At 39.9% G+C, this 26,341-nt stretch overlaps 1 protein-coding gene across 1 annotated transcript; it reads left to right on the top strand.

The window, feature by feature from the left end:
• The first annotated feature begins 860 nt into the window (after nt 1-860).
• On the top strand, nt 861-25,898 carry LOC133574246 (actin-related protein 3-like). The gene is made up of 12 exons (XM_061926347.2): nt 861-1,027; nt 3,966-4,021; nt 5,684-5,808; nt 7,269-7,379; nt 8,781-8,876; nt 9,005-9,112; nt 11,220-11,363; nt 13,053-13,226; nt 22,071-22,163; nt 22,483-22,608; nt 22,715-22,798; nt 25,279-25,898. Exons 1-12 carry the CDS (start codon nt 984-986, stop codon nt 25,372-25,374), a joined length of 1,257 nt encoding a protein of 418 aa, XP_061782331.1. The 5' UTR covers nt 861-983; the 3' UTR covers nt 25,375-25,898.
• Nucleotides 25,899-26,341: the final 443 nt, after the last annotated feature.

The raw sequence follows: 26,341 nt of genomic DNA, 5'->3' as shown, positions 1-26,341 counted from the left end.
AAGGACAAGATCGCGGGTACAAGCGGCCGAAATGAGTTTCCTCCGCCGGGTGGCGGGGCTCTCCCTTAGAGATAGGGTGAGAAGCTCTGTCATCCGGGGGGAGCTTAAAGTAAAGCCGCTGCTCCTCCACATCGAGAGGAGCCAGATGAGGTGGTTCGGGCATCTGGTCAGGATGCCACCCGAGCGCCTCCCTAAGGAGGTGTTTAGGGCATGTCCGACCGGTAGGAGGCCACGAGGAAGACCCAGGACACGTTGGGAAGACTATGTCTCCCGGCTGGCCTGGGAACGCCTCGGGATCCCCCGGGAGGAGCTGGACGAAGTGGCTGGGGAGAGGGAAGTCTGGGCTTCCCTGCTTAGGCTGCTGCCCCCGCGACCCGACCTCGGATAAGCGGAAGAAGATGGATGGATGGACCATTCTAGCTTGCGGTTTTTCATGCTGAATATGCTACTATCTGCTAAGGTGAATGGGGAGGTCCCTATACTTTTGGTGTACAGCCAACCTCTTGGGCCTGGCTCCTCCCAAATGTGACATATTTCAAAAATAAACAATTTACATTTTATTCATAATTACAAAACAAACAGTTGTCAACCATTACATTTTTGTTTGGATTTTTAAAAAATATCATATTAAATAAATAAATAGTATTTCTTTATTTTTAGGAAGAATTGGCTACCAGGCTATGTAATATATTTTGTCCCTATTCTTCCCGTTTTTACTTCGGTAAAATCTTTTAGTATATACCGTATTTGAACTGTGCCTGGAAAGTATTATTTTAATAACATGTGACGCTGTCTTCTCCATGATCTTCTCAGGCCCACAGACTGACCGGCCTCCGCCGTCTTGCGTCTGCTATCCTCCTACCGGAAGTAAAGCCCGGAAGTGGAAACGTCACTCTGCAGGCTCGGAGGTTCCGCCTGTCGACAGACACATAAGCTTGTTAAAAGTCTGATTTGAACGTTTGTACACAGCAGAAACTGGAAATATGACCGGGCGGCTACCGGCGTGTGTCGTGGACTGTGGTACAGGGTAAGCCGTTTTAAATGCTCACTCTTTCGGGTTGTGTATAATAACGTCTGTTTATGCGAGACACTAACATAATTGTTTTAAAACACAATTTAAACATATTATGCTAAAGGTGCTTCGACATGACAGCCAATTAATATAGGTTGCTTCTTGCTGCCGATGTAATAAATAAATAAATAAATAAATAAATAAAACAATGTAGCACCGTTTCGGGGTCCTCAGACTAATTTGCGCATGCGTAGCATTACACTTCCTCATTCATTCTTTTAGTCCATATATGGTTATTTATTGCATATTGCAGTTTTTGTACATTTTGCTCCTTTTTCGAAGTATTTATCCACAGTACTGTTTTGTGCGCCTTTGCGTCCAGAAAAAGCTTTTTTAATGAAGAAAACGTTGATTTAAAGATTAGTCAGTATTGCACAGAAGCATGTTTTTATACAACAAATCCTATTCTCGCAGTGACATGCATGTACTCATTTTAAAAATCGTCATCGTTGCTGTTATTTTTAACATTATATTGGTCCTCATAACTGTATTTGACTAGCCTGAAAGCTTGGTTTTGGAGAAGTTGCTTTCAAGTAGAGGCTTGAAGAAGACACTCCTTACATTGCATACCTCAAAAAAAACATCCCCCTCTTTCAATACTGTTAACCACACTGATCCTAAAATGGCATCTACAGTGTGCTATTTTAGGCCCCTTCATTAAAATACTTTTACCTTATCACCAAGCACTGAAGTTACAGGATATTATTATCAATATCAATACCTACAGTGTTTATTAAAAGCAGGAAGTATAGTCAATGCAGTGGTTTGGTCATGTATTGCACATGCAACCCCTTGCTTCTACTATTAAACACTTTACTCCCAAAACACAGCAATAGAAATATGAAAAGTCATTATACAGAACAAGCATTTTGGATAAGGATTTGGAGTGCATGAGAAAAGTGTCAAGGGAAATGTAGCCCTCTTTGGCCACATGTTCATATTACACGGTGAATTCAGGGCTTCCTTAAGAGCGAAAAGTCATTCAATTGTCGTAAAGCCAGCAAGAAGGAGTACAAAGAGGAGGTGGAACATCTGGTGGATTGGTGCAAAAACAATAACCTTTTCATCAATGTAAAAAGATCAAGGAGATGCTGGTGGACTTCAGGAAGGTCAGACACCCCCGTTCCCTCTTGCACATCGGAGCAGAAGCTGTGAAAATGGTCTCCAGCTTCATAATAATAATAATAATGGATTAGATGTATATAGTGCCTTTCTATTAGATACTCAAAGTGCTCACAGAGAATCTTCAGGCACCTTGGTACCTCACCTGGAGCCAAAACATTTCCTGTCTGCTCAAGAAGGCACACCAATGTCTCTACTTCCTCAGGAAACTGCAGTGTGGTAGACTAGGAAGCTCCATCTTTAGGAGCTTCTACATTATGTGTGGTGGAGAGTACACTCAGCACCAGCGTAACGGTGTGACATAGTAGCTGCACGGCTGATGAGAGGAAGGCACTGCAGAAGCATCTCTCCCTAAAACTAAATAAACTAGAGTAATTTAAATGATTAAAAAACTTAGTAAATAACAAAACAAATTATACAAATATAATTTTCTTTTTTGTCAGTATTAAAATGTATAAAACAAATAGTTTTGAGTTTTTATGCAGGAATCCAACACCCAAAATAAACAAACTGCCTCGTCAGGGATCATGAAGGCGTTTTAAAACACATATAAACCATTTTGAAATTATGATGCTGTATACCAGGGATAGGGAACCTATGGTTCTCGAGCCAGATGTGGCTCTTTTGATGACTGCATCTGGCTCTCAGATAAATCTTTGCTTAACAGGATAAGTAATGAATAATTCCGCTGGTAATCACAGTGTTAAAAATGACGTTCAAGAAGTCGCATTAATGGTAAGAAGAATTTTATTTATTATTGGTTAACTTCAGAATACCAATGTTATTAAAAAGAATAAGAGACACTAAAAATGTTGGTCTTCCTTAAAAATGCACGCATTTAGTTGTATTCAGTGTTAAAAAATATTATATGGCTCTCATGGAAATACTGTACATTTGAAAATATTTGGCTTTCATGGCTCTCTCAGCCAAAAAGGTTCCCGACCCCTGCTGTATACGCTGTTAACATTATTAATACTTGCAAATGTGTGTCATTTAACGGATGCTTTTTCCTCCTCTTAGGAGGATAACTGTAAGTCACGGCTGACATTTATTTTGCTTTGCGTTTAACTCCAAATTCGGTCATTCTGCTTCCTTCTGCGGTACTGTGGAGCAGGAAAACGTTGATTCTGATTGGCTGTTGTCATGGACACTTCCGCCATGTTTGATCGAGTTGATATGCTCACAGCGTAATCGACCTGGAATTGATCACGATCATATAATCGCCAAGCCCTACTGTGTCCTAAATTATTTTGCCCAGGCAGTGACTGCATGATCCAATCTATCTCCTGAGCCACTAACTCCACCAGTTGGCATACCCTTTGTAACTTAATCCGTCATCTTTGTGGTTTAGTTTTGCATGTAAAAAGTGGCTTCATCGTCTTAAGATTATAGATAATCATATTTTATCAACAGTTGTTAACCCTAGAATTCAATTGGCTGAGCTCAACTTCAGTTTTCCAGTGCATAAATATGATCTCTCTGACTTGTGGTGTATTTCAAGCCTGTTGAGGCATGTTAAAGTAGGCAAGCTGGGACTGTTCAATATGGTCGTTCCAGATTTTTGCTGTCACATATTGTTTTTGTGGGTCTGTGCTTCTGTTATAGACCCATCATCTGACATAGTGTGTCTACATGGCATCACTTGGGATACTTGTTCATTGATCTCATGGTTTAATAGACAATAAGTGTTGTTTTTTACACCACATTTGAAATGAAGAACCATCAATACAGTTTTACACACACAGATGTTTGATTTTCCTTTTGTTTGCAGTTACACCAAGCTGGGATATGCTGGCAACACAGAACCACAGTTCATTGTTCCATCATGTGAGTTTTACACTAACATCACTAGCCTACAATGTGCCTCTCAGAGATAAGTTCGACTGAATTTGTTTCAAGAACGTGAATTCAAAGATTAGCAAAGTTTTTTCCCATTGATCTATTACATACGTGATGAAATCTCAGGCTAACACGCTGCAGGTAAATATATGAACATTTCATATAATACTTATTGTGACCAAAATTATCACGGTATTGTTGAATGTGTCCAAAAAGTACTTATACACACACTAAAATCTTTTGACCAAGTTATTTTAAAAAAAGTAAAAGAAACCTAAAATGAATAGACACACTGATAGAAAACCCACTATTTTGTATGTTTTGTGTTTCTTATGCTTCACTGATAGAGTTTTAGTTTTAATGGCTAAGCTTTTATTGTTTTGAATATTGGTTTGTACTGGAGCACTTTAAGATGTATTTAAATGAAAAGTAGGTCACAAATAAAATATATTATTATTATTATTAATTCTTATTTCCGGCGGGCGTTGTCCTACTCTGTTTAGCGGTCCTTGAACGCTCCGTAAAAACACTTCTGTGAAAACAACTCTGTCTCGTCATCCTCAATCACTCAGGCTAAGAGCACAACTCTAGCACTAGGCCACCTACTCAGTGGCTTAGTGGTTAGAGTTTCCGCCCTGTAGGTTGTGAGTTCAAACCCCGGTCGAGTCATACCAAAGACTATAAAAATGGGACTCATTACCTCCCTGCTTGGCACTCAGCATCAAGGGTTGGAATTAGGGGTTAAATCACCAAAAATGATATCTGATTTTTTCATGTTAATGTCAACACTACAATAAAAAATTTTTTATATCCGACCTAAGCCTCTTTCGTAAGGAGATATGAATGTGGTCATCACATGTATTAGAATCAGAATCAGCTTTATTGGCCAAGTATAATTAACACACAAGGAATTTGACTTAGTAGACGGTGCTCTCTTAGTGTAAGAATTAAAGAAAAACACTATAACTATGGCGGCGCCATTTCTACGTACAGCTACAATGTAAAACACAAAAAAACATGAGCACTGCAGTCTGAACGACCGTGTCGCATTCTTCCGACCCATACGTCATCAAAAAGCGACAAACGTCATAATTCTTCACTAAAATAGACAGTCGTGAAAAGAAATAGTGGACGAATGATCAGAAAACAAGCAAAAAGAAGATGTTTTAGAACTCAGGTCAATGTTTTACCAGTCCAGGCTCCAAGTGCTTTCACACACGCTCCTCGGAACCCACGTCGAAGCAAATGCCCCACAAACTGTGACAGCAAAAATCTCTTCTTTCTTAAATTTCCTACGCCAAATAATTTGGTTGAGAAAATGTTGACGCCGGTTGAAGAAAATCCTTGAAATTGTCACAAATGCACCTGGACTGAGACCTACCATAATTGAAGCCATGTTTACTTCCGTAAACACTTCATGTTTTTTAAGCTAGCGGGTCAGGTCACGGATGCATTCCATTCACATTAGTCATACATAGAACTCACATATTTTTGGGAAATGTGAATGACTCTTGTACATAAAAAGATCTGATTTAACAATAAATTCCTATTTTGTCAGCATACCCATGAACATATCCTTCATAACTGTTAGTCCAACCAAATACAGATTTTTGTATCTTTGCTGACTCTTCAATTTAAATGTGTTGTCAGGTATTGCCATCAAAGAGTCCGCCAAAGTTGGAGACCAAGCTCAGCGACGGATGATGAAGGGAGTGGATGACTTGGACTTCTACATTGGAGATGAAGCTGTAGATAAACCCTCATATTCCACAAAGGTATTTCTTGCATTCGATAACTGACACTTTTCAAAAGAGAAACCAATCAGAGCTCTTTGGATTTTGTGATTTGGCCAATTCACACGCATTCAACCATTCCCGTCGAACTATGCGTCCCCTTTCCCTTTGTCCGACTTTGGCGTGTCCAACATCTATAAAGCTACTGCCACATTTAGAACCAGTAATGGATGCATGGCCCACAGTTGATACATTTTGTACATCAACTATACTAAAAGCAACGCAATGTAGTCGGGCTGAATTATCCATCCATCCATTCATTCATCCATTTTCTACAGCCACCTCATCGCAGGGCCAACACAGATAGACAGACAACCATTCACACTCACATTCCAGTGGGGGCGTTGTCATGATCAGGGATCTTGTGAATATTTTTTTCTTGAGGATATTGTTTTGTCATGTTTTTAAATTTTTGCTGCCTTTTTTAATACCATAATGTAACACAGGCTGCACTTTGTACATGCCTGGTTTATTTACATGCGTATATCTTTCTGCCGTCCCTGAACGTTGGAATTTAGTTTGGCAGATATTTTAACAGTCCTTTAAATTAGAGGGTGCGTGCGTGTCAAATCAATTAAATGAGACTAAGAAGTATTTAATAGCATTTTTTGAAAGTTAATTACGCCCTTCTTTTTCCTGTTATCTTTTTAATCAGCACTCTATATTATCACTGATTAGAGCATATTAATTTAAGTAACAAAAAAGGTGAAAAAAGTCCAAATGCATCAAAACTTCGTCACCTGGTGCCGTTATCGGACGGTGAGGTGTGGACGCTGTTTTGCTTGTCTCCTTGGGAGTCACACTAGCAGCTATCCTGCATGCTAAATAGAGTCTGTAGACACTTTTTCCATCGTGCGCCAAGGTTTCTCTCCGGGCCGGAGAACTTGGTCAAGCAAGGGTGTCCCATTAGTGACGTGCAATTGGAACGTGGCTGTTTTTTATGGCCCCGAAAAACCACCCATCAAAAATGGGTACATTGCGCTAAGGGCATCATGTAATGAGAAAAAGCAGAATTTCCAATACTAATAGTGAACGAAAACATAAATATTTTTCTTTAAATATGCAGTGCATTTTGAGCACAGGAAGTGAACAGACATATTAGTAATTTCTGGAATTTGATGTAAAGAAGGGAAAGGAGTAAATACACTTTGCTTCTTTCTATTTTCTTTTGGACATGTTAAGCTATAAACTTAAATGTTGTAACTCAAAATACTATCACAAATCAATACTTCCCTTTGAATTGAAATAACATGCAATTAATCCATGCTTGGCCCCACCAAAACAGCACAGTTTAAAAAAAAAAAATCAGTCTAAACCTGGGCCCTTCAGCAACCTGAAACGCCATCATAGCTACATATGACGATCACTCTGAAGATATTTTTATGATACTGTCTAGTATGGTTCATGACCTGTTTATTAAATGCAAATTTTGATATCAACAGTGGCCAATTCGTCATGGGATTGTGGAAGACTGGGACCTAATGGAGCGCTTCATGGAGCAAATCATCTTCAAGTACCTTAGGGCCGAACCTGAAGACCACTACTTCCTCCTGGTGAGACAATGAAGACAAAAGAAAACAATGTAAACTTAAAAAATGTAAAGCGTAAAAGTCGCCTATTGAATTAGTTATCAATATGGGATTCCTTTAGCAAACACTCTCTAATCTCTAAATTATTGATTTTGAAGCTTGCAAACATACATTAATTTTTGTATTTGCATAATTTCACTATCTCTACGATGTACAATCAAAAATGCCATAATGTAGGATATGTTGATCTTTTTAAGACATGATATTATCAAACACAAACAGAACACATGTTACACTGCGCTTCATGTTGTGCATTGTCTCACATGCGTCTTTCCAGCCAGGTAGGGGCGCTGTTCTGTGAGTAAGAGCTTTTTTCCAACAGTGTTAGTTTATTTAAAGGTAAAGCTGCATTATAAATGATAATATACTCAATCTGTGGTCATGTTTTTACTGTAACAGATGGTCCTGAGCAACATCAAATCGGGTATGCAGGGTAATTTTACTCAATATGATCATTTCAGACTTCTGGTACGATCATTTGTCCATTCCGATCTGGCAACATTGACACACTTTGCATTACTTTAGTTCAGTATCTGAAATACACAAGTACAAGATCATGTTATTATTCTGTCTTCTAATTTATATAAAGTGAATATTGATGTAAACAATGACAGCAATACTTACACATAAAAGGTGTGGCCTGTGCAGGTGAGCATTGTTAGTTAGCTTTATTTAGCACCCAAATGGTATTAAAAAAACAAACTAAAATTATATAAGAACATCAATAAAACGTCACACACTTTTCTTGCTTCAAACATGTTTCTCAAAGCTTTACAAAACTCAAATTGCCAATGACTTCTGGACTACCGAACGTAACACTAGCAAAACAGAAGCAGAAGTGGTTTTAAAGTAAAAGGTTTCGCAATAAGAGCCTCTGCATTAAAGTGGATAAACTTAAAAAATACTTAACATGTACCGCCAAGTCTATTTATTGTGGTTCAAATTCATCCTAGGCAAGCTGCCACAAAGAAATGAAAGTATGAAAATCACTGTACATGCAGACTGTCACAGGTGTGAACATTGGGTCATTGAAACCTAGTGTTAATGCAGCCAATTTATATCTAAAAATACTGTATATACTGTTTGATTCCACAAACTTGTTTACCACTTTGTTCTATACATGTTTACATTTATTTTTATATTAAATTATTTGGTTTTAAAACATTTTTAAATAAAAAGGTACGGTGAAACGCCTAAAATACTTCAACCTGTCCAAATTGTAGTATGTATCTAAGGCTATGGTCACACTGCAATCGCATCGGATGCATATCTGATTTATATGCACATACGAACAAGGCCTTAGACAAGGTGCAGTTGTTTATTTATTCTCTGTATATTTGTGTTTTTTCCCTTATAAATTTACAGACTGAGCCTCCTCTGAACACACCGGAAAACCGAGAATATACAGCCGAGATCATGTTTGAATCCTTCAATGTGCCAGGACTGTACATTGCTGTGCAGGTCAGACTTCTATGCTGACATCATATATGAACAATGCTGAATGATATCCTTTTTCAACCTTAATCAGAATGGCAACGTTTTTAACGTGTGAGTGACGATGCAGTATTGTGTGTTTGTGTGTGTCTCAGGCCGTGCTTGCTCTTGCAGCCTCCTGGACATCCAGACAAGTGGGAGAAAGGACATTGACAGGCACGGTTATTGACAGCGGGGACGGTGTCACCCATGTCATTCCTGTAGTGAGTCATGTTCATTCATACTGCCTCTAAAATGTGTATTTTTCCAGTCTCGCTGTTGTGTCTGTGCGCGTATGTATACGCTACTATACCCACCCGGCAATTTCCAGGCATTGGAGATGGTATCGGATCCGGTGGCGTTGATAGGTTTTCAATGTAGTGAGTCTTCAGGACCCACAGGTGGTTATTTAAGGGGTCCCTTAAATGTGTAGTGTTACATACCCTTTGATAGTGGTATGGTATAATATAGCTATAATTAAGAGATAATTCATGTTTAAAATGTATTTTAAATTCAACACATTTTTTTAATCAAAATCTGAAATGTTTATTGCAACACAACTGTCACATTGTCATGACATATACAGTTCAGATAAAATTAAATTTTTGTACAACATAAGTAGCACTAGGGCAGCACGGTGGAACAGGGGTTAGTGCATGTGCCTCACAATACGAAGTTCTGAGTAGTCCTGAGTTAAATACCGGGCTCGGGATCTTTCTGTGTGGAGTTTGCATGTTCTCCCCGTGACTGCGTGGGTTCCCTCCGGGTACTCCAGCTTCCTCCCACCTCCAAAGACATGCACCTGGGGGTAGGTTGATTGGCAACACTAAAATTGGCCCTAGTGTGTTAATGTGAGTGTGAATGTTGTCTGTCTATCTGTGTTGGCCCTGCGATGAGGTGGCGACTTGTCCAGGGTGTACCCCGCCTTCCGCCCGAATGCAGCTGAGATAGGCTCCAGCGATAGGCTCCGCGACCCCAAAGTGGACAAGCGGTAGAAAATGGATGGATGGATAAGTAGCACTAAAATAAATGACTAAAATTCAAATGAAAACAACCGGTACCCAAATACACTATCAATAAGTGTTGATTTTTACACATAAGCGAAAAATTCTCAACCACAATAGATGTGCCTTTTTTGTTGTGAGTAGTGCAAATGTTGTGCAGACCTTTGTATGTGGTGATGAGCCACAATTGCAGAAAAAATAACTTGCTTGGGAGGAAGATGCAGATGGTAGATGCACTTATTTTGTATCAGGCGCAGTAGAGGAGACGGAAGTGTACTATTCTGATGATCAGTCGTAGTGAAAGCAGAAAATACAGTTGTAATAGTCTATTGACCAGCAATAGCTTTTATATTTAGCTTTTATATTTTTCTTCAGTGACATTTTTGCATTTTCCTTTCCCTTCTTACTGGGAAAAACAGGTTTTCATCTCAAGCAGCATGTATGCAAAACAAAACAGCGACCGCAATTTAATGTAATTGTCATCAGTATGTTTTTAAAAATTTCATTACAGCATGTCCCCTAATCTCCCCATATGTGCTGAACAGATGTACAGAGGGTTGAAACAGTGCTTTTCTGGTCTGCTGAGAACACATTTTATTTTGCTATTTATTCTGATTTTGAACACAAGTTGTTGTTCGCAATGTATAGTTTTTAATGGAAAAATGAGGTGCATACCCAGGATGCAAGGATCATCAGCTTACTGCGTCCTTTTAGGTTTAAATGCGCCAGGGACGAAGGAATCTAATCCATTATTATTAATCTAGTTAAGACAGCCAAAAATATGAACACAAAACACATTTTATATATAATTTGTGTAGTTTTACATGCATAAAACAATGTTAAATACATATACATGATGAATGAAATGTATAAATGAACATTTAACACCACTTTTACCTTTCATTGAAGAGCTGCCTTTAAGGTCTCTCTTTAATTCAATAGGGGTTCTCCCCTTCCTTGTCAAAGTGCTGGAACCTTCAATTTTCTTCGATCCCATGGTGGATTATTTTGCCATCGTACTCAATAAAAAAAGGAAAGAAACTGAATCACCAACGCGCGGATTCTTCGTTTGGACACTCCATTCCATGGAATGATATGCGGGCAAACAGACTACTTTGTTGAATGTAATGTTTGGCCGTTTGATAACTGAAGACTGTACACTAAAACTGGGGCAAGTTTTGGTGAAAATGTCAGTTGAAAGGCGAATTGTACAAAAAGTAAGGTACCACTTTGTGTTTAATGTTTTCAAGGGATTACAAAGAATGCTATCCTTTGCAACACTTTGAGTCAGCTAAATTCTGTTTCATTTTTTTCTTTGATGATTCAGGCTGAAGGTTATGTTATTGGGAGCTGTATAAAGCACATTCCCATCGCAGGACGAGACATTACTTACTTCACTCAGCAGCTTCTCAGAGAGCGGGAAGTGGGCATCCCACCAGAGCAGTCACTGGAGACAGCCAAAGCAGTCAAGGTATGTCCGATTTTTTAAATCAAAAATTCTCTTTTTATTTATTTATTTATTATTAAGCTCTAAAACCATAGTTTTGGTTTTCTGATTTTTTGGTTTCAGTCCAAGCAGAACTTATATTGTTTCCTTATGACAACACTAGATGGCACTCATGCTCAGTTCAACTCTTATACAGTAGCTCAAAAAAGTGTAACCCTCACATTTAGGCAACCTTATTTTTACCTTCTCCTTCTCCTGGGACAATAGACCAAACCTGGATACAACTTAGATTAGTCAATGTACGGCTTGGGAAACAGCCAATATTGTGTAGATAGCTTGAAGACGTATATTGAGACTAAGTACTTTGGGGACGGAGTGGCGCGGTTGGGAGAGTGGCCGTCCCAGCAACCTGAGGGTTCCTGGTTCAATCCCCACCTACTACCAACCTCGTCACGTTCGTTGTGTCCTTGAGCAAGACACTTCACCCTTTGTTCCTGATGGGTCGTGGTTAGCGCCTTGCATGGCAGCTCCCATCAGTGTGTGAATGTGTGTGTGAATGTGGGAAATAGTGTCAAAGCGCTTTGAGTACCTTGAAGGTAGAAAAGCGCTATACAAGTATAACCCATTTACAGTGACCAAATAGTGTAAGCACTGCTGTCTTGCACAGTCTTCATCCTTTTGGACATTGAATCAGTTGTACTGCTTGTTTGTGCACACCTTGCACTCCTCCACCTTGCACTCCCTTCTTTCCTTTCTTCCTTCATTCCTTACCGATTTTCTTCGTGGTTGCCCGCCTGCCTTTCATCTATCCTTCCTTCCATCCATAATTTTTGCCTTCCTCCAAGCATTTATTTCTTCTTCCCTTCCTTCCTTTCTGGTTTCCTTCCTTCCTGCCTGTCTTCGTTTGTTTCTGCCTTGTCCACTGCTTTTATTTCTTCCTGAATTCCTGCCTTCCCGTTTTCTTTCCTTCCTTCATTCTGCATGAGTATGGCCCACAGGTGTATAACCTAAGGTGCTCTATTACCTTCACCTTCCTCAGTGAGGTACCTGTCATCTTTGAAGTGAGTTTTGACTTTTATCATGATAGGAAATAGGCACACCACCCAGTTTCCATGCTCGACTCCACAATATCACAGTACATGTTGAAATTCTTGTTTCCCTCAATGAACCCCAGCTCCCCACTACTGGTAGCACTCATGCAGCCCCAACCCATCACGCTACCACCAAGACCCAATTATCTTGCTACTCACTTGTGTTCCCAGATATTTACACAATGTCTTTGTATTGACTAATTTTCTTCGATAGGTATACACGAGCTCTACACTGGTGATATAGTGTTGTCATGAGAAAGCTGTTTATACAGTCATAAAGAGTTTGTTACAACGAAGTGGTGACTAACATTTTACAGAGAGTGGTAGACTGTCATTGTAAAATCAAACGTTGACAACATTTGACACACTTGAGCTAAATCATCTCTGAAAATGTTGTAGAAAAGTTTTTGAGTGGAAACTGAGGATCAAAAAATGTGTAAAAATTCCTGCTTCTCAATTCAAATGTTGCTGAGACATGGCTGATGGACTGTCTTTGACCAATGATATGTAAAAACAAGGAACAGATGTAGATCTTGTGTTGGCACCTTTTTTGCATTCGCTCAGTCTTCTTGGTTTTTTTTGTGCAATTCTAAGGCTTGTATAAATGTTGCTTCCCTGGCAGGAGCGTTTCAGCTACGTGTGCCCAGACCTTGTCAAAGAGTTCAACAAGTACGACACAGACGGCTCCAAGTGGATTAAGCAATACACCGGCATCAACAGCATCAGCAAGAAGGAGTTCACCATTGATGTGGGCTATGAACGTTTCCTGGGGCCTGAGATCTTCTTCCACCCAGAGGTTAGTGTAAAAAAACTGAAGGAATTACAATTTAGTACAATGTGGTATCTCCGTGTTTTTACGACCCACTTTTCATATTAATCGATTTTTTGGCGAAAAAATCTACAAAGGGTTTGCCGCAATTTTGTTTAGTGCTCCGGTTATTATACGGCCAAATATTGCGCGTAACAAGCTTGCCCATTTGCCTGTGTCATTTAGTGCAAGGAGTGTTCAAACAAAGAATCCACACTTAAGTGACTCAATCGCTGTACTTTTTTACTGAGTACGACTGCAAAACATTCCACCATGTGACCCAAAATGTCATGATCTGTTAGGACTGGACCCCCATAAAACAGAGGCAGCGGTGATTTGTTTCTTTATAATGCTCACATAGAGCCAATCCACACGCAAAACACAAAGTACAAAAATAAAGACTAAGGGCGTCATCTACAGTGCATTCGGTATTCACAGCGCATCACTTTTTCCACATTTTATTATGTTACAGCCATTTCCAAAAATTGAATAAATTCATTTTTGTCCTCAAAATTCTCAGAAAATATCACATAATGACAATGTGGAAAGGTTTTTGAATGTTTTTTTGACAAATTTATAGAAAACGAAAATCACATGTGCATAAATATTCACAAAATAAATATTATAAAATATATAATATTCTTTGCTGAATACTTTGTTGATGCACCTTTGGCAGCAATTACAACCTCTTTTTGAATACGATGCCACAAGCTTGGCACAGCTATCTTTAGCTAGTTTCGCCCATTCCTCTTTGCCCATTCCTCTTTGCAGCACCTCTCAAGATTCATCAGGTTATGAGAGGCGCTGGATTTCATCCAGTATGTCTCCGTACATTGTTGCATTCATCTTTTCCTCTATACTGACTATTTTTCCAGTTTCTTCCACTGAAAAACATCCCCACAACATGATTCTGCCACCACTATGCTTCACTGTAGGGATGGTATTGGCCTGGTGATGAGGGAGGTCTGTCTGGTTTCTTCCAAACATGACGCCTGTCATTCACACCAAAGAGTTCCATCTTTGTCTCATCAGACCAGAACATTTTGTTTCTCATGGTCTGAGAGTCTTTCAGATGTATAATTCGATAATTATAAAATCTTTTCAATAGCAGTTGGAATTTGTTCGTAATTTTTTAGGAAAATAGTTAGTCAATTAGCAGATGACACAACTATTATTTCCGTGCCTAAAACTTTACATTTTTTTGATGGAGTTATTGTTGTTTAGAGAGATTGCTAACATTTTCACAGCTAAGATAAATAAGTATGGCACAGCTAAGATAAATGAGTATGGTGATAATGGACACCCTTGAGGAATGTCCACCTTGATTGTTAAACTTGGAGTTTTGCCACAGCTATTAATATTGTAATATAGCCCACCAATTATTTTCCGAAAATAATTCCAAATCCAGGTTGTCCTTGCACGAGCAAATGAAAGGCATGTTCAGTGAGTCAAACGCTTTATAAAAGTCCAAGAAGAGCAGAAAACCATCATTTGTAATGAAATGGACCCTGTATACAATAATGTCCCTGATGAGCCTTATGTTGTTATGAATGGAGCATCCTTGGAGGAATCCTGATTGTGTTTAAAAACCATTCTACGGTACCTGTGTGCTTGTGACTCTGGCTAAAATGTCTTTGGAGCCCTACACAGAAAATATTTTATACATGATTACAACAAGGACTGACATCTACAGAAATATCTGCGCATGTATCAACTGAAACTGAAACTAAAAAACAGACAAAAATGGATGTGTTTTGATATTCCAACATCGGAACCGGAAGCAGCAATTTTAAAGACAGGACCGCGGATTGATCTGTAAGAAAATCTGTACTATGCTCTGTGATTAGATTCTTTTTGCCTCCGCTTTGTAGTTATCTATCAATCAATCAATCAATCAATCAAAGTTTACTCATATGGTCCTTAATCACAAATGTCTCAAAGGGCTGCACAAGCCGCAACAACATCCTCGGCTCAGATCCCACATCAAGGCAAGAAATCCCCAAGTATCCCCACTTTTACTTCAGACTATGAAAAAACATCCGTTTTGGTTGTTTTTTCCGTTTCTGTTTGCTGGAGATTTAAATTTTTCTTTTATGAAATATAAAATAGGATAGGATAGGATATGATTGAGTTTTATTTCTCACAATGGGGGAAATTACATTGTTTTAGTGCAGGCTTTTACATAAAGTAACGGAAGTAAAGCGTAATGAAAAACAAAAAAAATGTAATAAATACTACTTATTGCTCACTAATATGTATAGATAGGCGATAAAATACAAGAAAAAACGCTAACATCGGTATTGCACACCACGAAAAAAAACATCACAGTAATCACATAAGTGTGTTGTAAAGTCGTATGGCTGTGGGTAGAAAGGACCTGTAGCGCTACTTCTTGCACTATGGATGTAACAGTCTAATGCTGAAGGAGCTAATCAGGGCCTCTACAGTGCCGTGCTTGGGGTGAGATGGATTGGACATTATGGATGTCAACTTGATCAGCATTCTTCTGTCAGCCACCTCCTCAAAAATGAAATCAAACCGTTTTTTCTAACCTGGTAATGAGGCTCTGAAGAATCTTGCAAATCCGCTTTTTGTAGGAAGTGCTGGTCAGGTGCATGGGCCGCCGTGCCAAAATCAATTTACACAATCTACTTCATTAAAAATCTATCATTATAATTCTACAAATTTAATCACATGAGCAGCTTCAGTTGAGAGGATGCTGTCGGATTATTCAGTTCGGAACACGGATTAATCAGATAGGCACAGGCAATATTGAAAACAGACGCATTTGAAAACTTTAACTGACGTGGTTTCATTTTGACAGCACAATGCAGCGCAACACCCCTTCCCTTACCTGCTCTGATTTTGAATGTGTTAAGGATGGGAGGAGACGAGCAACAAGCAATCTGCAAATCGGTGTGTAGGAAGCGTTGCCATGAATGACACATTGTTGTGTATTTACTGTGATGGTCACTAGTCCTTTATTTAATTGCTGACTTTGAGTGTTCCCAAGTAATGCCAACACTAGCTAAAATGTTTTGTCACCTCATTTTTAGCACAATACCACTAATTATTAGATGCAGCCAGTAAAGTGACAGCCCACTGAGTTTCAGTGAGGCACAAAGCTTGTGTATTAGATGTGAGAAGTTTCACTCCTATTTATCTTCATTGGCCAAACTGCTTTGTTTTTAAATTGACATTAAAGTGTGAAGAATTTTGTTTTTTCTCTATTTGTGTTTGGTTTAATGTCAGAAAGATGTTACTTAAAAAAACAGTTCATGCGATATAGCATTTTGTGAAGGTTTTTGCGCTGTAGTTTAATTTTATGACATATTTTTGCTCAAATTATTTATGGATTTGATTGGTTTCCAATACAGTATGTGTCATCCCCTCTCTCCATGTTAAACTAAATAATGTCTCTCCTTTTAATATGAATGTAATCAAATGATCCATTGATCATTTTTGTCATAGTTCCATTAACATTAATGTAAATCAATTAGAGGCTAGCAAAGTAACATAAACGCAGCAAGTCAGGTAGGTTATTGCTTAGCAATAAGCGAGCTATGCTAAATCATAACCAATACAATACATTGAAGTTCAAGGAAGTAAAGTTATAAATATTTGTTTCATGGATGTTCCCTATTGTATTGATTTGAGTTATTATGCCATATTACGGTATATAGCGAGAGCCTCAATTAATACAGGTCATGGTGTGCAATACAATGTGGGGGTTTCATGGTAGGTGTGGTGTATATTTTCCTACTTTTTTTCCCTTTGAAATCACATAAAGATGATTGCTAAAGTGGTGCAGACTCAGTCATAAAAAAAGGACTTCCTGGCAGGCATGAATTTAAGAAGCATTTTTTATTTGGACACAGCCTTGTGTCTATGACACAACCAACGTCAAAATCCCAAAAACCACCACCCAGTTCTGCCTTCATAATAAAAGTGCTGCATGTTACATACTCTCTGCCTCCGCTAACAAAATACGGGTCTCCAAAAAATAGCTTACACAAGCTAGCGAGCTACCAAGATAACCTCCAATTTATTTATTCTAAAGAGTATAAAAATGAGTGGGGGAGCTGGACAAAGTAAAAACTAAAACCGACCACTTCCATAGGAGGAAAACTTTTTAATCACAATGTCATATTCTAAGTTATCAGCAACTACTGTGCATCCCTGTCTGATTTCATTCAGTGGAATATCCCCATTCTTTTAGTAGTTTGCCTCCTGAAAAAGTCTGAGGACCCCTAAATTAGTTTCATAGAGGAATTCCTCCTAGAATTGTGCACCTTTTCTTACTAAAAGAGTATTGGTTGTGAATCGACAAACGGTTTAAACAGAGCATCCATTCTGAGTCGAATTGTCACCCCAAGAATCGGAAAATGAACTGTAAATTGTAATTATTCTTTATAAAATATGTCTTGTGTTCGTATTTTTTAGTGTCAGGCATGGATTAAATGGATTCTTTTTTTAGGTCCTTTTTGGAGCAGATTATTTGTGAAAACCGATGTACCACTGTACTTAAAGGGGAACTGCACTTTTTTGGGGAATTTTGCCTTTCGTTTACAATCATTATGAAAGACATGACGACAGATGCATTTTTTTATGCATTTTAAGTCGTAAATAAAAGTCCGCTTACAGCGGAGCCAATGGGAGGTCCTCTATTATCAATTAAAAGAAACTATTCAAAAAGCACCAATAATACTTAATTTACATTTCGTGACTTGAATATTAACCAAGTATTAGTGATATTGTTTATATTGACGCAGAAGTCGTGATCATTACCGTGTATGCCAGTGTTTACATCATCGAGTGGTAAGGTGCTTCCTCGCTTCCTTCCTGAACGTTTATCCTACATCATAAATCATGCCTTTCACGTGGATAATAGAAGGACGAGGATGTAATCCAACATGTTGGTATACTTTGACAGCCAATTTAGACCCAAAAATGGCGAGAACGACTCGAAAAGACGCCTGATTCCACCCCCTTTTTCTTCACGAGGATTAGGAATAATTTTTCATCTAAAACGGGAATATAACAAGATTCTATCAGTCTGCATCCTAATGACAGCAGACATTGCACAGTAAGTGGTTTTATTATGTTTGCCCTCATGACATCTACAGTGAGTAGAAATCAGTGCTGAAGTAGAAAAAAACTAACATTGTGATGCGTTTTTGAAATTATTGATTAAAATGTTAAAAATACTTAAATATTAAATGTTATTATTAATAAGCCTGTTACTACATAACATATATGTAGTAACGGCTTCGAAGCGATTCTGGACCACCATCCACCGCCTCAGGAAGGGGAAGCAGTGCACTACCAACACCGTGTATGGTGCGGATGGTGTTCTGCTGACCTCGACTGCGGAAGTTGTGGATCGGTGGAGGGAATACTTCGAAGACCTCCTCAATCCCACCAACACGTCTTCCTATGAGGAAGCAGTGCCTGAGGAATCTGTGGTGGGCTCTCCTATTTCTGGGGCTGAGGTTGCTGAGGTAGTTAAAAAGCTCCTCGGTGGCAAGGCCCCGGGGGTGGATGAGATCCGCCCGGAGTTCCTTAAGGCTCTGGATGCTGTAGGGCTGTCTTGGTTGACAAGACTCTGCAGCATCGCGTGGACATCGGGGGCAGTACCTCTGGATTGGCAGACCGGGGTGGTGGTTCCTCTCTTTAAAAAGGGGAACCGGAGGGTGTGTTCTAACTATCGTGGGATCACACTCCTCAGCCTTCCCGGTAAGGTCTATTCAGGTGTACTGGAGAGGAGGCTACGCCGGATAGTTGAACCTCGGATTCAGGAGGAACAGTGTGGTTTTCGTCCTGGTCGTGGAACTGTGGACCAGCTCTATACTCTCGGCAGGGTCCTTGAGGGTGCATGGGAGTTTGCCCAACCAGTCTACATGTGCTTTGTGGACTTGGAGAAGGCATTCGACCGTGTCCCTCGGGAAGTCCTGTGGGGAGTGCTCAGAGAGTATGGGGTTTCGGACTGTCTGATTGTGGCGGTCCGCTCCCTGTATGATCAGTGTCAGAGCTTGGTTCGCATTGCCGGCAGTAAGTCGGACACGTTTCCGGTGAGGGTTGGACTCCGCCAAGGCTGCCCTTTGTCACCGATTCTGTTCATAACTTTTATGGACAGAATTTCTAGGCGCAGTCAAGGCGTTGAGGGGATCCGGTTTGGTGGCTGCAGGATTAGGTCTCTGCTTTTTGCAGATGATTTGGTCCTGATGGCTTCATCTGGCCAGGATCTTCAGCTCTCACTGGATCGGTTCGCAGCTGAGTGTGAAGCGACTGGGATGAGAATCAGCACCTCCAAGTCCGAGTCCATGGTTCTCGCCCGGAAAAGGGTGGAGTGCCATCTCCGGGTTGGGGAGGAGATCTTGCCCCAAGTGGAGGAGTTCAAGTACCTCGGAGTCTTGTTCACGAGTGAGGGAAGAGTGGATCGTGAGATCGACAGGCGGATCGGTGCGGCGTCTTCAGTAATGCGGACGCTGTATCGATCCGTTGTGGTGAAGAAGGAGCTGAGCCGGAAGGCAAAGCTCTCAATTTACCGGTCGATCTACGTACCCATCCTCACCTATGGTCATGAGCTTTGGGTTATGACCGAAAGGACAAGATCACGGGTACAAGCGGCCGAAATGAGTTTCCTCCGCCGGGTGGCGGGGCTCTCCCTTAGAGATAGGGTGAGAAGCTCTGTCATCCGGGGGGAGCTCAAAGTAAAGCCGCTGCTCCTCCGCATCGAGAGGAGCCAGATGAGGTGGTTCGGGCATCTGGTCAGGATGCCACTCGAGCGCCTCCCTAAGGAGGTGTTTAGGGCATGTCCGACCGGTAGGAGGCCACGAGGAAGACCCAGGACACGTTGGGAAGACTATGTCTCCCGGCTGGCCTGGGAACGCCTCGGGATCCCCCGGGAGGAGCTGGACGAAGTGGCTGGGGAGAGGGAAGTCTGGGCTTCCCTGCTTAGGCTGCTGCCCCCGCGACCCGACCTCGGATAAGCGGAAGATGGATGGATGGATGGATGGATACATAACATATACCGTATTTTCCGCACCATAAGGCGCCCTGGGTTAAAAGCCGCGCCTTCAATGAACGGCATATTTCAAAACTTTGTCCACCTATAAGCCGCCCGGTGTTGTAAGCCGCATCTAACTGCGCTAAAGGAATGTCAAAAAAAACAGTCAGATAGGTCAGTCAAACTTTAATAATATATTAAAAACCAGCGTTCTAACAACTCTGTTCACTCCCAAAATGTACGCAAATGTGCAATCACAAACATAGTAAAATTCAAAATAGTGCAGAGCAATAGCAACATAATGTTGCTCGAACGTTAATGTCACAACACACAAAATAAACATAACGCTCACTTTCTGAAGTTATTCTTCATTCATAAATCCCTCGAATTATTCTCCTTCGTTGTCCGAATTGAAAAGTTGGGCGAATGTGGGATCCAAAATGTCGTCTGGCGCTGTCTCCCTGCCTCCCTGTCTTGGTGAACGTCACGTGTGTTCGCCTTCTGTCATCCACTGTTCCCACGCAGTTAGCAGTCTAGCTTGGAATGCCCTGTTGACACCAATATCTAGCGGCTGGAGGTCTTTTGTCAATCCACCCGGAATGACGGCGAGTATTGAATTAAGCGCGTAAGCGTGTCTCTTAATGTGATGTTATGAGCTAGCAAATATAACAACTACACTACCCAGCATGCAACGATAGTGACGAGCATGCGCGGTAGCCCTGAGAAGCGTTGTTGTATGCTGGGAGTTAGAATGTGGTTATGAGCACGCTGTGAGTAAACGTTGAGAACTCAGTTAACACGCCTCGTCTGCATTATTTATAATTAGACAGACAACACACTTAATAGGAGCCATTTTGGGGTCTTTACATAAACACACAAATGGAAATGAAACGTCACATATCCCAGCATGCACCGCGCGCTTCTTCTACGGGGAAAAAAGATGGCGGCTGTTTACCGAAGTTGCGAGACCGAAACTTTATGAAAATGAATCTTAATATTTATCCATATATAAAGCGCACTGTCAGCTTTTGAGAAAATTTGTGGTTTTTAGGTGCGCCTTATAGTGCGGAAAATACGGTATACTTACATCATATATATATATATATATATATATATATATATATATATATATATATATATATATATAAAACCTTAATGGATGCTTGGATGCTTTAGGTTCCACTGTAAGCGGACTTTTGATTTATTTAATATTTAAAATGCATAAAAAAAGATCTTATTGTGAATGATAGGCAAAATTCCCCCAAAAGTGCAGTTCCCTTTTAAAAGAGCCAGCTATGTTTTCTTCCCAGTACACGCACTCTAATTAAAACCTATTGCATACAGTATATACTTTGACAGTTTTGTCCGTCTTGTAACCCAATAACAGGACACATGTTGTCACATGATGTAAAAAAGAAAATGTAGTAGCTATTCACTTTGTTATGACCTGTCTCCACAGGTATGACTGCCTATTGGCTTGAGGGCTGTCTCCCTAACCTGTCTCTGATTAGCAATCTGGGCACACCTGTTCCAGGTTGCCAATCAGGCTTCTTTATATGCCAGCCTACCCTGCAGACTGTGATGGATTGTTGTATACTGTGCTTCATGCAAACTGTTAGTGTTTCATGTGCACCTCCCTGTTGCACTGATATTTGTATATTAAATACATTTCTTAACTTCATGTCATTTCCTGTCTCTGCATCCTGGGATCACAACTAATGCAGCGATGCGTGTTTGTGACACAAATTGTGTTAAATGTTTAGCTTTACTCTTCCTTATCATAGTCTATACATCTTTTTCTTTTTGGTTTCCTACTATCTTAGTTCGCCAACCCAGACTTCACCCAGCCTATCTCTGAGGTTGTTGATGAGGTCATCCAGAACTGCCCCATTGATGTCCGGCGTCCTCTCTATAAGGTAAACTGGTTTTAGTTTGCACCACATAATGACTTATCTATGGAGCTAAATTAGGGCAAAACCTTTTGTACTAGAAAAAACTAACTTTAAAACTGGAAAATCAAGTTTTGAATTATACATTTATGCCAAAAGTCTTAATCTGGGGGAAAAGATTTTAACCTGAAAAAAGGTCTTAAACTAAAAAAAAAAACTGTAAAAATTAAAGCTCCATATTATAACCATATCAGTCATGTCCCATTGCTCCACAACCAGCTCCCACAACGCTGACCAGGAAGAAGCATGTTGCACTTTGTCATTTGAGTCACTTTTTCTTGGTCAGAGCATTGTTTTGTCTGGAGGCTCCACCATGTTCAGGGATTTTGGTCGCCGTCTGCAGAGAGACTTGAAGAGGTCTGTGGATGCCCGACTCAAGATTAGCGAGGAGCTGAGTGGAGGCAAACTAAAAGTGAGCTTCACAACACTCACTGCAAGCACCGACTGTTGGAGCAATAACATTACTGCTCACCTCTAACATAAGAATATATTTTATAATCCTTTCAAATTCTCCTCAGCCCAAGCCAATTGATGTCCAAGTTATCACTCATCACATGCAGAGATATGCCGTCTGGTTTGGAGGATCTATGTTAGCATCGACTGTAAGTCACAATCAGTTTATTATTCTTTGTAATGAAAGCTCATCTCCGGCTATCCGTGTTACTTTTTACAGTCCCTCCAGGATTTCGTGGGCTTTTTTTGTGATTGTTGCGATCGCAGCGTTTTTATAAAGTTGCGACAAAAGTCGCCATGTTTTGAGGCTTTTTTTTTTTCAATTACATTAAATCAACTTGTGATTTCCTAAATTTGCCACAAAGGCTTTATGTGTTTCTTGTAACCTTCAAGGACCAATAGAATGGAAGAATAAGTTGAATCAATATGCTTAATTGTTTCATTGTATCTAATAAACCATATCCAATTATATTTCCAATCAGCAAAGTATGTGAAAATACCGTCTAAACATCACAAAAATTCCACAATTTTGATAATACCTAGCTCAACCTCTGCACCAAGCTCAATGCTACATTTCCACCCTCAATCACCCCTTGCACATTTGAAATAAGATCCTGGTTTGCCCTCAAACTTCCTCAATTCAAACAGTGATAAAACCAAATTCCCATCGGTACAAAATCCACACTTTCTAAAGTCCACAGTTTCCACCTAACTATCGACAACTCCCCACTGATCTCCTCCCCGCAAGTCAAGAGGCTGGGTGTCATCTTGGATAGCACACTGTCATTCCAATCTCACATTAATAACATCACTCGGTCTGCTTAATTCCATCTCCGCAATATTAACCGGCTCAGCCCCTGTCTTACTGTTCATGTTGCCTCCATCCTTGTTCACAGTCTGGTTACCTCCCGCATTGTCTACTGTAACTCCCTTCTCTTTGGCCTCCCCCAGAAGTCCGTCCACACGTTATAAGCGCGAACACAGACAAACTATTTTTTTGTAGCGCATTGATAGCAGAGAGGTAACTAGCTAATGCTGCTGTACTGTGAGCCGGCCGACGTCCTGCCGCTGCTGCTGCTGCATCGCGTCTTGGCTCGTCAAAGTTATTCTAGATTATAAATGCTGCCTCTCATCTGGATAATAGGAGTATTAAGCCATTATTCTAGAAGTTGTTCATCTATGACATTCAATTTATACCCGGTGATGGAGACAAACTCATCCTTATATTGAGATAAAAGAATATAAGGTTCTGGATCATTTTTTTCTTCTTCCCCAAAGTAATCTTTGTTGGCTCTCACAAAGTCTGCTTGACTTGCATTGTTGTTGGTGGGGAAGGGATTTGTGGTTCCCACCTCTATGTCACGGATCACGTGACTGGCTTGCTCATTATCTCTCAAAATGGCTCGGATATCTCCATGATATTGATACTATTTTGATCATATCCATTTACGCGATAACTTTTTAAGTCTTTTGGTGTCATAAATCATATATAAATGATACTAGCTTCAATATAGAGGCAACTTGTTTTTCCATTCCACATTCACTAACCTAAAAAAGCACAGCATTTCAACAATTAAAAAACAAATTACTGTATCGTGTTTCCTCGCCACTTTGCGGTTCATTTACTGCGGTCTCGGTGCATTTCAGATTTAAAAATCCCTTTTGAGGACATTGAGATTTTAGTATCCATTTGATTTTTTTGTCAAAATTATGCAGGTTTATGCCATGTTTTAAGAGCATAGGAAGTGTTAATAAGTGTTTGTGAAAACTGTGTGGTCTATGTGGAGGTCTTGTAAAGACTTTGCGTGAATTCACTTACCAGGGGGTCCAGAACATAACCTCTGCGATAATCGAGGGGACACTATTGATGTTTTACTTGTTTTATACCACGCAACCTTAAAATCTTCACTAGATGGCAGTAAAAACACACACCCTGGATCTCATTGTCAAATTACTTTATTGTTTAATTGAATATAACTAATAATATATTTACAGAAAGAAACACCACCAAAGGTTTCCTTACTGTTCGTTTTCTGCTCTGTCGTCCACATGCTTCAGACATTCTTTGTGTTCATTTTACGCTTGAAAAGTGTTATCATCACACTTCAAAATCTCTATAATGTAAATGCTGCCTCTGTAGGTCAGCATTGCAAATGAATATATGTTATTGTCTTACAAATAAATGTTAAATATATAAATGCATGTAAACTAGGAAGTCAGGACGGCAGTATGTTGCTAAATGTTTACTACATTACTCCGAAGGCTCAGTGCGGTAGACAGGAACAGGAAATAGGCCTGAGCTACACGGGAGGATGGCATTTGTGCTATTTGATTAATAAAAAGTTGATATATTGTTACAAGTTGTCCCGGCGTTGTCTACACAAGATACAAACCTAAGTTGACACGCTCAGACAAATTCGATTGGAGAAAACGACGCTGATTGACCAAAATATCTGAGGGACAAAGCTGCAAGGCCGTACATAATTTGCAGGGACCGGTTGAATGTGTATGAATTGGCGTGATCACAAAATTGCGAATTTCTGGAGGGACTGCTGTTGGCACACACTTGATGATGCTAATGTATATTTTAATGATTGTGTTACCCCTATCTTTGACTATTGTTTCACAGCCTGAGTTCTACCAGGTCTGCCACACCAAAAAGGACTATGAGGAAATCGGACCGAGCATTTGTCGCCACAATCCTGTGTTTGGAGTAATGTCTTAACTGTTAGACCAGAAGGGGTACAGTGCATTTCTTCTTCAAACCTTTGGTTTCTTTTGAGGAAAAAAAAACAAGAGAAATGGTTTTACAGTTTTATTAAACCATTTGCAAATGTTTGTTGGTTTTCTACTAAACACCACGCAGCGATGACTGAGGACCATGGAGATTATCATGCAGTCAATATCAGGTGTGCCTGTTTATATTTTGTGCACATTTTTAATGTACATCCAGGATGAAATTAAGGGTTTAAAACTATGAAATGTATGAGCAAGTTTGAACTAAGGGTTCAGCCTTCATTTTGCCAATCCTCCTAGTATTCCCTTTGTTTGTCCAACGTATCTGCTTTCACTTCAAACGATGATGCAGGACACAAAAACAAGGACTGACCGGTTAGAAAGAGGAGTCTGCATTACTGTAAGATCAGTATTATTTGATCAAATTGATTTTTCATGATGAATATCAAATTATGGGGGGAAATGGGATTTAATGCCTTACAACATTTCAATAAATGTTAATTTTTGTCAGTTTTCTGTTGTTGCTGTTTTATTTCAGTACTCATTCCAGTTAAATCACAATTCCGTTCTCTGATATTCAGGTCTATTAGGAAGTGTATAAAATATAAATAGAACAAAGTGCCAACCAAGGACAACAGACAAAACTGCAGCAAAAGTCAGGAAAAGTCAAGAACTAATAGACTTGGCTACTGTCATGGCCTACACTTTCGTCAAAGAGGGTGAACGATAAGCAGTCACCCGCTCAGATTTGAGACAAAATTAGCATATTCGGATGCTGAAAATGTGTTATAGTGATCACTTAGGAGGGGACTAAACTCCTTTACCAAAGGCTAAACCCATAACATTTGTGTTTCGGAAGGCGAAATGTGCGATATGCGTGTCAATGCTAGTGCTAGCGGTCATTGCAGAACAATCAGCCACCACATGGATTACACATTCAAATTTACCTGGCAAAA

This window comes from Nerophis lumbriciformis, linkage group LG31 (assembly GCF_033978685.3).
Source record: "Nerophis lumbriciformis linkage group LG31, RoL_Nlum_v2.1, whole genome shotgun sequence".
In the NCBI taxonomy this organism is placed as follows: domain Eukaryota; kingdom Metazoa; phylum Chordata; class Actinopteri; order Syngnathiformes; family Syngnathidae; genus Nerophis; species Nerophis lumbriciformis.
Note: the sequence above shows the minus strand (reverse complement) of the source record. Positions and strands in the feature narration are given on the sequence as shown.